At 44.5% G+C, this 12,827-nt stretch overlaps 1 protein-coding gene across 2 annotated transcripts; it reads left to right on the top strand.

Moving 5' to 3' along the window:
* Positions 1-1,014: 1,014 nt before the first annotated feature.
* Positions 1,015-11,100, top strand: LOC103093760 (zinc finger protein 383-like). Of its 2 annotated transcripts, none has more exons than XM_016427496.2 (5): positions 1,015-1,428; positions 2,795-2,915; positions 4,607-4,733; positions 6,529-6,624; positions 7,766-11,100. In XM_016427496.2, exons 2-5 carry the CDS (start codon positions 2,883-2,885, stop codon positions 8,785-8,787), a joined length of 1,278 nt encoding a protein of 425 aa, XP_016282982.1. In that variant the 5' UTR covers positions 1,015-1,428; positions 2,795-2,882; the 3' UTR covers positions 8,788-11,100. The 2 variants fall into 2 exon arrangements, with proteins under 2 accessions (XP_016282982.1, XP_007506893.1); XM_007506831.2 differs by having other exon boundaries at positions 1,019-1,428; positions 7,763-11,100.
* Positions 11,101-12,827: the final 1,727 nt, after the last annotated feature.

Genomic DNA, 12,827 nt, shown 5'->3' with positions numbered 1-12,827 from the left:
GGCTAGTGATATGCTGTCAGGCTTCGGGTAGAAAAGACTCTGCACTCACAACTGCAGGCAGCACTCCTGGGCTGAGCTTCCCCTGGTGTATACCAGAATAAAGGACCCTTCCTGCTGGATTGCATTGTCTGGGGGTCTTCCATGGTGGTGGGCGACGCACTGGACCCTAACAGGGATAGGGTTGGCCCCTCCTTTGGGGTACCCCCAGGGTCCCCTCAAAGCAGAAGGTACAGCAGGGTGTTCAGAAAGATCCTGGGAGGAGGCCCTTGGACCTAGGCCTGGGCCCTGGCCTGTCAGGTGCTGCCCTCAGCCTCAGTTTCCTTCTTTATCAGAAGAGGGGATCCCAGTACCACCTCCCCAGACCCTGAGGAAGCAGAGATTCATGGATTGAACAGTCTGTTAGTCAATCAATAGATACTTATTAGGCACCTGCTGTGTGTCAGGCTACATTTTGAGGCAGCCTCTGGTCTAAGGAATAATCAGTTGGCAGGGCAGGTAGGGGAAATGGGAGTGGGAGGAGAAGGCTGCAGGACCCCAAGGTGGGGAACAATTCCTTTATAACCCCTCCCCTACCAAGCCTCTAAGCCCAGGAGCCCAGGCAGGAGGACTCCATTTCCCAGAATGCCTGGGTCATGACTTCATAAATTGTAGGCCCTCCCCTGTGCAGGACTCCATTTCCCAGAATGCCGGTTCCCTGACTTCTCCTTAATCTTGGCTCCTCCCTCCTGTGGCAGCTTCGCAGTATGCTGGCAATCTGTTGTGAATGGTCTCAGCTCTTGGAAGGGTCTCTGTTGTGCTTCTTGGACCTTTGCTGAATGAGAGGGGGAGGGGAAGGAGTCAGTGTAGGGGGCGGGGCGGCTCTCCTTACTCTGGCAGTTGAGACTTTCTGCTCCTGAACTACTGGGGTTGGGGAGGCCCTGGGTGTGTGGGCGGGAGCCTGTGCGCATGTGCAGCAGAAGGGGTGTGGCGGGCTGGGCTGAAAAGGTGTGTGGTGGGGGGAAGGGAGACTGCTGAGTGTGGGGTCCTGAGGGATGCTAGCGCCACCTCCTCAGGCCTTGGGGAGCAGAGAGCCAATCAGTCAATCAATAAATGACTTTTATTAGGCCCCTGCTGTGTGTCAGACTCTCTCAGGAGGGACTTTGCAAGCTATGGAGGAGTCCGGGTAGGGCTGGAAGGGAAATAGAGGTGGGAAGAAGGGTGCACCCCCCCACACACTCCCCGACAATTCCTGTATAGCTCCTCCCCCACGATAGCCCTAAACCGAGGAGCCAAGGCAAAAGACTCCATTTCCCAGAATGCCTGCGTCGTGATTCATATAAGCCGTGGCCCTCCCCCAAGAAGACTATTTCCCGGAATATCTAGGTTCTGAGATTTTGGCAGTCTGAACTTCTGGTAGCCCTGCGGCTGTGTTTCTGGGACCTTTGCTAGGTGAGAGGGGGAGGGGAGGGAATAAATGAATCGGGCGGGGAGGGGGGAGTTAGGCGGGGGGCTGGGCTCTCCGCTCTGACAGTTGACACTTTCTCCTCCCTAATTCCCGGGTGGAGCCGTTCCCTCTTAGTGATCCTTGGAGGTTAGGCGTAAGCATTTGCGCATGTGCAAGCAAAAGACCTGCCGGGGTGGTGTGCAGGGTTGTAGTAGTGTGTTGCGGGGGGAGGGGACAGTGTGTGAGTCCGAAGGCGGGGATCGGGGCTCCACCTGCCCAGGCCGTGTAGAGCTTCGATCCATTGATCTATCAGTCCCTTAATCAGTAGACACTTATTAGGCGCCTGTTGGGTGCCGGGCTCTGGCCTGAGCAGTTTCGAGAGTAAAGAAGGGAGGAAGGTCTGGGGGGTAATTGGGGTAGCAGTGGAGAACTTTGTGCAGACTTGTAAACCCAGGGGCCCGGGCAGGAGGATTCCATTTCCCACAATGCCTAGGGTCGAACTTCACACAAATCTTGGCTCCTTTTGTTGTACCCCAAAGCATTCTGGGCAACTCTTATGGACAGTCTCCGCTCCTGGAACTCTCATTATTATGCTTCTTGAACCTTTCTAGGGGAAGTGGCCTGGGTGGGGTGTGGGTGAGGCAGGGCGGAGGTGCGGCTCGAGCTCTCCACCCAGTCAGCTGAGACTTTCTGTTACAGAACTCCTTCCAGAATCCTCAGCTTAGTGCGCATGTGCAAAAGAGAGGCGGGGCCGGAGTCCTGGGCCCCTGTAAGTGTTTGTGGGGGGGAGGGGCGGTCTCAGTGTCTGTCCCTCACTTTAAACGACTAACCTCGAAGTGCTCTGCTCAGGCCGAGGGGCGGCTCTGTCTGGACCTGGGACCTGTGGCGGGGCTTTGCCCTCCCCCAGAGGAGAGAGAAGAGGCCTCCACTGCTGGGGGAGGGGGTTTCAGTTACAGGGTTGGGGAGGAACTGGTCCGGACCCTTCCCCCAGGGGCCCATACAGGACCGAACAGGCCAAGGGGAGAAGCACGGTGGGGGGTGCCCACGTGACATGGAAGGAGCCCTGATTTCGGGCACCAGCCCGCTCTCTCCCACCCCCACCTGATGCCCGTCTCCCCTCCAGTCCCCCAGGCTCCCCCCTTCCCTAGTTGCTCCTCCCCCCAGCTGGCTCCCTCCATCCACTCAGTGCAGTTTCTGAATGGAATGAAGCCAAAGATGGCGGCAGAGGAGGGGAGGGGGCTTCTGCCTGGCCAGTCGGAGGCCCTCTCCCAGCCTGAGGCTCCCTGTGCCCCCCAGTGGGGGAGAGTCTGCCCTGAGCCCAGGGAAAGGCCTGGGAGCCCCTCTGACCCTCCCCCTCTCTCCTTCCCCCAGGTGCACCCAGAGGAAGTCTCTCCGCCTCCGGCTGCCACCCCCTGAAGGACCCCAGGGTGACCCCAGCAGAGAGCCCGCAGCCAGAGGAATGGCCCCCGGGACCCCGAGGCCCCCCTCCCAGGTGAGTGCAGCCCCTCCCCCGGCCAGGCTGGAATCCAGCAGAACTCAGAGCTGGGTCTCTGCCAGGCCTCCAGGGGCTCCATCACTGCTTGTGCTCAGAAGTTCCTGAGTCAGCCCTGGCTGCCCCCCATCCACGGTGTTTTGGGGTTTCCCAGCCTTGAGAGCCCCTGCCTGGATGAGCCGCCCAAGTGCCACCAGTCAGGCCCAGGCGCTGCCATTCCCCCCCCCCCCTCCGTGTGACCCCCTCCCTCAGCGGGATGGCCGGGGGTCCCCCAGCTCCAGGGATGAGCCAGGGACAGGCTCTGCTCCTGCCCTCCAGGCCCCGGGTTTGGGCGGGTCAGTCAGGCCTGCCAGGGGGGCTTCGGAAGGAGTTTGGGGGAGATCAGGTGAGGCACAGCTGGACAAAGGAGCGTTTTGAGCCCAAGGAAAGGGCTGGGTGAGGCGGGCAGGGCTGGAAGGGCTGCTGAGAAGGGCTCCAGCCAGGCTCCTTCCTCCAGGCCAGAGGACACACCATGGGCTGCTTCCTGGGTCAGGCAGTGGGTCAGCCTCCACCAGGCCTTTGGGCCTAATTAGAGAGTAAGAAGTGGGGGAGGCCTGGGGCAGGGCGGGCACTGCTGAGCACATCCAGCACCTCCTTCTGTCCTCACAGCAAAGGCAGCCTCCAGGCAGGCCCTGAGCTTCTCCCCCACATGCCCTGCTGACAGCCCGTCCCCCCATACACACACCCCCAGCCACAGGAGGGCCTCAGTGGGAGGAGCTGGGGAATGGGGGGGGGGGGTGACAGACAGCATTGGGCTTCCCCAGCCCCAGGAGGAATGAATATATATATATATACACACACACCTTTTGTCTTAGAATCAAAGGCAGAAGAGTGGTAAGGGCTAGGCAAGGGGGGCGGGGTTGTGAAAAAACTTGGCCAGGGTCATACTGCTTGGAAGTGACTGAGGCCAGATTTGAACCTAGGACCTCCCATCTCTAGGCCTGATTCTCAATCCACTGAGCCACCTGGCTGCCCCCCAAATATTATATTTTTAAAAGATGGAACACCCCTTCTTTTCCTCATCATATTTATTCTTTCCATGTCAGTAAATGTAAAATTACTGAATACATTCCAGTAATAAATGACATTTATCGTAAAATAAAGACCGAAATGTTTTGGCTATGGCACAGCATACCCAGTTGTTCCCCAAAGTCTCAATTTAACACAAGACTACTCTTCCTCCATTAGCTAAAATCAGAGTCTAATCCCATATAAGGTTCTGCAATCCTTTTTATGCTTTCATTCAGATAAGAGTATTTCTGACTTTTTAGGAAATTACATAGAATTACATAAAAACTCTTTTTTTCATTTTTTTCTCCTCACTGAGCACTGGTAATATTTCCCCCCTAGAATACGCAGTACACGCTACCTTCTCAGAAACTCATCTTCCTGATTCTCCAAGGAAAAGCATTCCATAGTAAGATAATTCCAGGTTTTACTCTTCACAACATGATTCTCACTTTAGACACAAAGTGCCTTTGTCAATATTTCATTGGGCTCTGAATGACAAATCTGCAGTGCTGGCTCTGAAAGTGTTAGAGGTTAGAAGTTTAGATAAATGCCCTTGTGTGCTTCAGTTTCCTCCAGTCAGTGGATCAGGACTGTACCAGATGAAATCGGGGCTCTAAATCTTGTGACTTTTGTTGGTTTAGGGGTCAATAACATTCAAGGATGTGGCTGTGAACTTCACCCAGGAAGAATGGTGCCTATTGGACCATTCTCAGAAAGCCCTGCACCTAGAGGTCATGCTGGAGAATGTGCAGAATCTACGCTCTGTGGGTAAAGACCATTTCCTGTGTTAATTGTCAATCTGCCATTAAGAGAATGTCTTTATATGAAGCAAGATGTGCAGGATTTTGAGCCTTTGTCAATGATTAAAAAAGCAGAAGTGCTAATCCCTGCCAAGGGTTCTCCTTTGGCCTGCTTTTCATATATATATATAAAGGCTTTGAATTATGTTATGGATAGGTGAGCTTTTCCTATTTTGTCCTTAAAATTGATTCTCTTCTGTTTTGGTTAGCTTCAGGTGAAAACAATCCAGTGTTACAGATTTATATTTCTGAAGCTAATATAAGTAGACATCTAGTCCAGCCTCTAATAAGACCTAAGTTTTGTATGCAGATCCTCTTTTTATATCCAGGCAGCTTTTCCTTGAAGAGGGGCATTGAAGGGAACCCTCTACATACAAAGGCAGCCCCTTCCCCTTTGGGTTGGGTCTGATCTTGGTAGAGGTGAAGCTAAAGAATGTGGTATAGCAAAAACAAAAGCTGGTTGTGCCTTGAGCATGTCAAAGCAATCTTAAAATGTGTTTTTCAATGATTAGAGTCACAAAATGAAGATGGGTAACAGTGAGGGGACTCCTCAGGAAAACAAATTGAAAGTTAGGCAAAACCTACCAAACATCTCTCTTCCTTATAACTGTATTTAAGTTTTTGTTTACCAAAGTGTTAACTTCAACTAGGCAAAGACAATGAAGCCTTTTTAGAAGTGTAAACTCAGATTAGGCAAAGAGGACCAAGAATTTCCTTTCATCATCCCCTCTGTGATCCTTTGGGAGACTAATCTCCCCAACAGATCATTTTAACATGTTAAGAAATCAGAATAGACACTACCAGCCTTCCTGGTTGAGAGCTAATTAGTCTCCACCTGAATTAAACAGACTTAGAGCAAACCATTTAAGCTTATAAGATAGATAAAGTCTCTATCTCTCTCACATATCTCTTCTTTATTGTTTTCTAGGTATTTGTAAATAAATTTCTGACTCAAGTTAGAATAAATATTGACAAGCACATAATTAAAAAAAAGAGGATGAGAGACAAACTTTTATCTCCAAAGCCTAAGGATGTAATGTGAGAACAAAAGTGGGGTGCTGGGAATTGGAGTTTTGGGGAGCAGATTCTAATTATACAACAAAAACAAGTAGATAGAGTAAGGTAAGCAGATTATTTCCTTAACAATATGGAGATAAAACTTTTTTTGAGATATAAAACTAAAGCTCACAGCTCCCATTTTGCTTAGTCTAGCAAGTTTATCCTTATTCCTCCTTTATTCTTCCCTCAAATCCCAGGCTACATGATGGGAACGGAAAGGAAGGGAATAAGCATTTCAAATTATATGCTCTTTGTCCTCTATTGTTTATATGAGTTGATAATTATCATTAATTTCACAACCTCCCTGTGAGTTTGATAGTCTTATTGTCCTAAATTCATACTTGAAGCAAACTGAGGTTAAGTAACTTGCCTGGGGGCACCCACATACCATCTCTTTGAGGTTGTATTAAATTTGCTTTTCTGACTCCAAGTTCTGATCTCTTACCTCTTCAGTATCAGCTGCCTTTAATTTCTAGATAATGGAAGTTGTACATTGTGCCTATCCTTCTATTACAAGAGGTAAATAAAGATGGAATTTTCTGATGGCAAATGTTTTCTATGATCTCTGCCCTTCTGCAAATGCCTCAATAGTAAATACAATAGAAACCATTCTGTAGTCCTTACTTGCATAACCCCTTTCCTTTAAAGGGACAATATTTTTTATTTTTTTTTCTCCTGATCCCTTCTTTCTTTCTTATGCCCAGGACTTCCAGTTCCTAGAGAAAATTTTATCTCCTGTTTTCAGCAAGGGAAAGCACCATGGCTACTAGAGCAAAAAGGCCCAAGGAGCTCCTGTCCAGGTGAGTGAGTTGAAAGCAGATGTATTAGGACTGTTATTACAAAAGACTTTTATCTGTTGTGGTGAAGGGAGTGGTAGACTTGGGGACTGGCAGACCAATGCTGAATCATGCTGTTCATTTCATAAAAAATGGATGATAGACTTAGTATTGGGCATGAGACATAATTTATAGTTGATTGTAAAATTAGATGAATCTTTAATCTTTGCATCTGTAGGGAAAAGAAAACTTATATTCCATTTTGAAAATTACTGCATTAGAGTTAAAAAGAGTGAAGTTGTTTCCCTGCTTAGCCTACATAATTTACCTAGACTGACCATGAGATAATGCATCCAAAATGATGAAAACAGAATATCTAGAAGATTACCTGAGATTTCCAAAATTATGATAATAATGGAGTGACTTTTTAGGAAAGATAGAAAGGGCAATGGAGAAAGTTTGTGCAATACTGTGGACGACTCATTCTTATGTACAGGGTTGTTAAATTAAATTTAGTTTCTCTACTAAAAGTATTATATTTTTAGAGGTTTATTAAAGATTATTAGAATTAAGAAATAAATATAAAATAAGAAAAGCACGTGTAACCTACTCACTATGTTTTGCCTGCCTGGTAGAGAGACACGTGTGCTTAGAAGCGGAAGCAGAGAGAGCAATAGGCAGTACAGTCAGTTTAAATACCCATTTTGTTCTTTGCCCAGGTGGGTATTTCTGGTGAGATTTTAGGGAATTCTGGGAACTACCAAGGACTTCTGGGAATTGAAGTCCGGGGTTCAAATCTCTATTTTTACAGGGTTTGAGTCTAGCTGCAAGGAAGTTGTTCAGGTCATTCTTTCATCCTTTATTCATGACTTGAGTTTTAAAGTATGAAAAGAATCTTATGCTTGCCTGTGTCACAGGTCCATTATTAGATTTCATTGTAATTGTATGAGAAAGCTTTTCTAAAATCATCCATTTTGCAGATATGACCCAGTGGTCTATCCAAAGAGTAGTTCTGCTTGTTTGAGTTTGAAAACTTCCTTTTTTCCTGGGGAAATAGAATAAAATCCATTTACTTTCTGCCAACAGAGGAAAGAACTTATATTGATTGCTCTGTGTGTGTCCTCTTTACTTCTGTGTTTATATCATTATTTGTTTTCTTCAGAAGCAGAGACTAAGTTGTCTACAAAGGTGAGCCTTTTTCTAGAAGGATCTGGCCCCCAACGATGCATGAGTGAGGATCCTCATGGCTTCCTTTTGAGAGAAATCTGTAATTCTACTATCAAGGTAAATAAAACTCCAAAGAGTGACTGTGAATTTGATGAAACTGCAGAGAAATTCAGCGAATATTCAGTCCTAACTCAGAATATGAAATTGACCTCAGAAAATGACTATTGTCAGGAAAGTGAATATAGGAAATGCTTTCCTGAAGAAGTAGGACTTGTTCAATCACCTGAGACAGCCGAAATGCCCGTGTATCAAGGTAGCATAGGAAGAATGGCCTTGGGCTGTAGTTCAGACTTCATTAGACATCCAAAAAATAAACATGTCGAGATGGTTTCTGTGAGTGATAATGGTGGGAGACCTTTCAATCAGAATTCTCAGCATGCTGCACCTCAGGAAATCCACACTAGAGAGAAAGCTGTTGAATGTAAACAATGTGGAAAGACTTTCACTCAGAGGGACTATCTTACCAGACATCAGAGAATCCACACTGGAGAGAAACCTTATGAATGTAAACTCTGTGGAAAGGCTTTCACATGGAGGGACTCTCTTGCAGCACATCAGAGCGTTCATACTGGAGCGAAACCTTATGTATGTAAACAGTGTGGAAAGGCTTTCACACAGAGGTGCAATCTTTCTACACATCAGAGAATCCACACTGGAGAGAAACCTTATGAATGTAAACACTGTGGAAAAACTTTCACATGGAGTGCCTCTCTTGCTACGCATCAGAGAATCCACACTGGAGAGAAACCTTATGAATGTAAACACTGTGGAAAGGCTTTCACTCAGAGGGACCATCTTACCAGGCATCAGAGAATCCACACTGGAGAGAAACCTTATGAATGTAAACAGTGTGGAAAAGCTTTCACACAGAGTGGCACTCTTGCAGCACATCAGTTGATCCACACTGGAGAGCAACTTTATTGTATTGGATATGTAGTAGGTACTTTGGTAATTGGGTAAACAATGATAGTTTTTTGAAAGATTGGGAATAGGTGGATAAGAGAGAGGAGTTGAGTGAGTTGTATTTCTTTAAGTCAGAGTAGATTCTCAAAGAGAAATGATGGGAAGAGTTTGGGAAATTTAGTTGAACCAACAATCACCCTTTGGGCTGTCCTGATCCAGGAAGTTTTTCCAAGGAGCTTGCTCTGAGAGTTGGAGAAGATCTGGTGAATTTTCTGAAAAAACGTCCTAGCAGACAAAAGAATAGTGGTACTCCAGTACCTCTGTTTTGCCAGTGGTGGCAGGAGAGAGCAAAGGATGAGTGGAGAAGTCCATGAAGTTCTAACAAGCTGAATTTCATTTGAGCAGCAGGAAAGAAATCTTATCTTATTCCTCTATTCCTCTCTGTTTATTAAGTTCATATTTTAGTTTAAAGTAGAAAGTTAATTTAGTTTTGGGAATTAGTTTAGTCAGTAATAGTAGTTTTAAGTTAAGCTTGTGAATTAAAGCAAGAAGAAAATCTCATGAGAGACAGTTGGTTGTGGGTTGTTAGCTAGTATTGATTAGATTTAGGGAAATAGATTTCCTCAACTTTCCAATTACAGTATCTCCAATTTCCTTTTCCTGTCATTGTTCCTATAGAAGTAAATATGAATAAATAATTTTTTATACAAGATTTATCTTCAGTCAAGTCTCTTCAACTACTGGTGCTCCCAATTCCCAATAACTAAATCTGTTTACAGGCTATTATATCTACAATCTATAACTAATCTAAACTCAAAATAACAGAGAAAATAATCCTTTATTCTCCAGCATGCATTTATTAGTATTAGTAATCTTTGATTGGCAACTTCCTATAGAAAATTAGTGAAAGTTTGGTGCCCATCAGAAGGGAGATACTAATTTCTCCTTATGAAAAATAGCGAAACCCCCCTCCCCAGCAGCTTTGTATTTATACATGAATATACACCTTCAATTCACTCTTTTCTAATGTGGCCAAAACCTCTCCTTTTTAAAAATTATCATGGATTAAGTGGTTAGATTCTGATTGTGTGAAGGCAATCAAGGAGTGGAGTGAGTTACAAGGATAGAATGGCAGCAGGAACATGGCAGCTATAGAGTCAAAAAATCAGGAGGCAGGAGTCACGGCAGATGTCCCCTGCACTGTATTCTGGAGTACCCCTATGGGAGGCCCATACAAAAATAGAAAGCCACAGTTGGCTCCTGGGATGATGTGTGAGGATTAGTTGGAGGAGAAAAAGTTTAATAAACTGAGAGAAGAGCAGATTTCACTCTATTTTTTTTTTTTAAACCCTTACCTTCTGTCTTAGAGTCAGTACTATGTATTGGCTCCAAGGCAGAAGATTGGTAAGGGCAGGCAATGGGGGTCAAGTGACTTGCCCAGGGTCACACAGCTGGGAAGTGTCTGAGGCTAGATTTTAACCTAGGACCTCCTATCTCTAGGCCTAGCTCTCAATCCACTGAGCTACCCAGCTGCCCCCTATTTTGTTTTTTTTGTTTGTAGGACTTTCCTGTCAGCATGGCTAAGGGGCCTCCTTCCCCCCATAGGTTTTAGCCAGAGGGCCAAATATCTTCTCTTAAATTAATCAAACTTGGGCATACATGTACCCATGGGTACAAGTACCCATGGGGAAATCCTGCCCATACACCTGGCTCCCTGAGACTCTGCAGTGCTCCTTAGTGTCCATGTCTCCCTAATCACTGGATGGACAAAGAAGGGGAAAAGGCCTGGGACAGAACCATGGTTGGCTGTTAGAATATGGTTAAACATGCAGTAAAAGAGACAGAGAAGGACTGGTCATACAAGTAGGAATAAAACCAGGAGAGAGCAATGTCACAGAAAGCGAGAGAAGAGAAGACCATGGAGGAGATGATGAACAATACCAAGAGGTCAAGAGAGGCAGGATGACTTGATTTGGGAATACAGTTCTTTTACTAACTGGCCCTGGGAACTTGAATTCTCTTAATCCTCAGGGTTTTAGTTCTCTTCTCTAAAATTATTGGAGTAGAGTAATGGTCTTCAAGATTCCATCCACTTCTAAATTCTAGTGTCCTTTGTAGTTCCTAGATAGGAAAACAATATCCTAGTTTTGACCTGACCGGGAAAGAATAACACACGATCTTTACCTCTTTGATTCTAATTGTTGTCCAGTCATTTCATTCCCGTCTAACTCTTTGTGACTTCATTTGGATTTTTTTCCTTTTTGAGAAAAATAAAGAATTGGTTTGTCATTTATTTCTCTATCTTGTTTTACAAGTGTGAAAACAGGCTGCCTAGTCATTAAACTTCTGCTAATTCAGCTTTGAAAAGCATCACTGTTCTGCCTTTTATTTTTATTTGAATCCAATATAATTCTTTTTTCCTAGCATCTCTCCTGCATTATTTTTCTGAACTTTATTTTTTGGAAAGAAAGTATAATCGCTACTAGTAGTATCTCATTAAATTCACCCTAACCTACCCTGTAAAAAAGTCCATTCATCCTGCTATAAATAGATAAACCCTTTCACAACAGATTAACCCTTTAGACTATATCATAGCCCCTTCTGGATAGTCCACTTAATTTAACTTCAGTTGTGGATACCAGAACAATCCAATGATCTAAGTAATAAGTAAGGTCAAGAGATAGAAGCAATCTTAATGGTCAGATATTCCAAGACCTTCATTTTCCAAATGAAGAAACTGAGGTCCCAGAGGACATAGTAATAGCTAGTATTTCTAGAGTTTATAAAATATTTTATATGCACTCTTATTTGAGTCTCTCAAAAACTGTGTTATAATTATCTCATCTTTAGAGGGTAATAAGGAAGAGGCTCAAAGAGATTATGTGATTTACCAAAGATCACACAGTTGGGAAGTGTCTGGGGAAGATTTCAAACCTTGGGCTGTTTCAATCCCAACTCCACCACTACTCCACCTGCCCACAGACCCCATCGTTAGTGAGGAACAGAATGAGGATTCTATCTCTGGCTCTGCAAGTTTTTCCTGGTTGTATCCCATTATAGTCTAAAATCTGAAGTTGTGACATTAAGGGAAAAGAATCAATTCAATGAGTTAATCAGTGAACAAACACATGTACACAGATCTCCAAATATATACGCAACTTGTTAAGGTCCACTAAAATAAGAAAAAGTCTGACTTCAGCCAAGAATTGTAAAAAATAGACTCGAATACAGGACTACAATCCCCATGAGCCTTTGCTCCACTTCCCCAGAATGCCTTGTAATCTCACCTGAGAAGGTATTTAAGCTGATTCAAAGGCTTTTGAAAGGGCTTGGCTCTTTTTGGACTTCCGTTTTGGAGCAGGCGGTCTCTTGCGTGATGTGAGGTTATTTTGTCTAGGCCTCTGGCCTAGGCACATGTTTCTTACTTGTATATTCTTTAATCTTTATCCTTTAATAAACCTCTAAAAAATATAATACTCCTTGCAGAGAGAAACTAATTTCTACCTGCCTCAGCCTCCCATATTCCCTAAAATTTAATCTTTACAGTATGCAATTCTGTTGCAATCGTTACAAAGGCTATGACAACTGAGATCAGTTCTTTAAATCATCAGACATTAAGAGACATCTTTGAACTTTGTTTTGCAATTTTTAATTTTTCTCCAGATTACATATAAGTACAATTCTTCAATGATACATCTGTCACCCAGTAGAATTGCTTGTTAGTTCCCAGAGGGGAGAAGAACAAGGGGTGGGAAAGATCATGAATCAGGTAACCTTGGTAAAATATTCTAAATAAATAAATACATTAGAAAAAATAATCCTGTTCTCACATTTTGTGATCCATGTTTTCCTCCTCTATCCTAGCCTTTTCCCTTCCCCAAGACAGAAGGAAATAGGATGAAGATTAGATACGTGTTATTATATACTACATATTTCCATGGCCATAATGTTGTGGAAAAGACAAACATTTCTTACACGGTAAAAATTGGTGGATAAAGAAAGTGGAGAATGACGTGCTTCAATCTGCATTGACTTTGTTCCTTCCATAGCAGAGGATGGCCCTTTTCATTATGAGTCCCTTGGAATGGTCCTGGGTC

The sequence above is a fragment of the Monodelphis domestica genome, chromosome 3 (genome assembly GCF_027887165.1).
Source record: "Monodelphis domestica isolate mMonDom1 chromosome 3, mMonDom1.pri, whole genome shotgun sequence".
NCBI classification, from domain to species: domain Eukaryota; kingdom Metazoa; phylum Chordata; class Mammalia; order Didelphimorphia; family Didelphidae; genus Monodelphis; species Monodelphis domestica.
The sequence above is the reverse complement of the archived record's forward strand: the minus strand, read 5'-3'. Positions and strand labels throughout refer to the sequence as shown.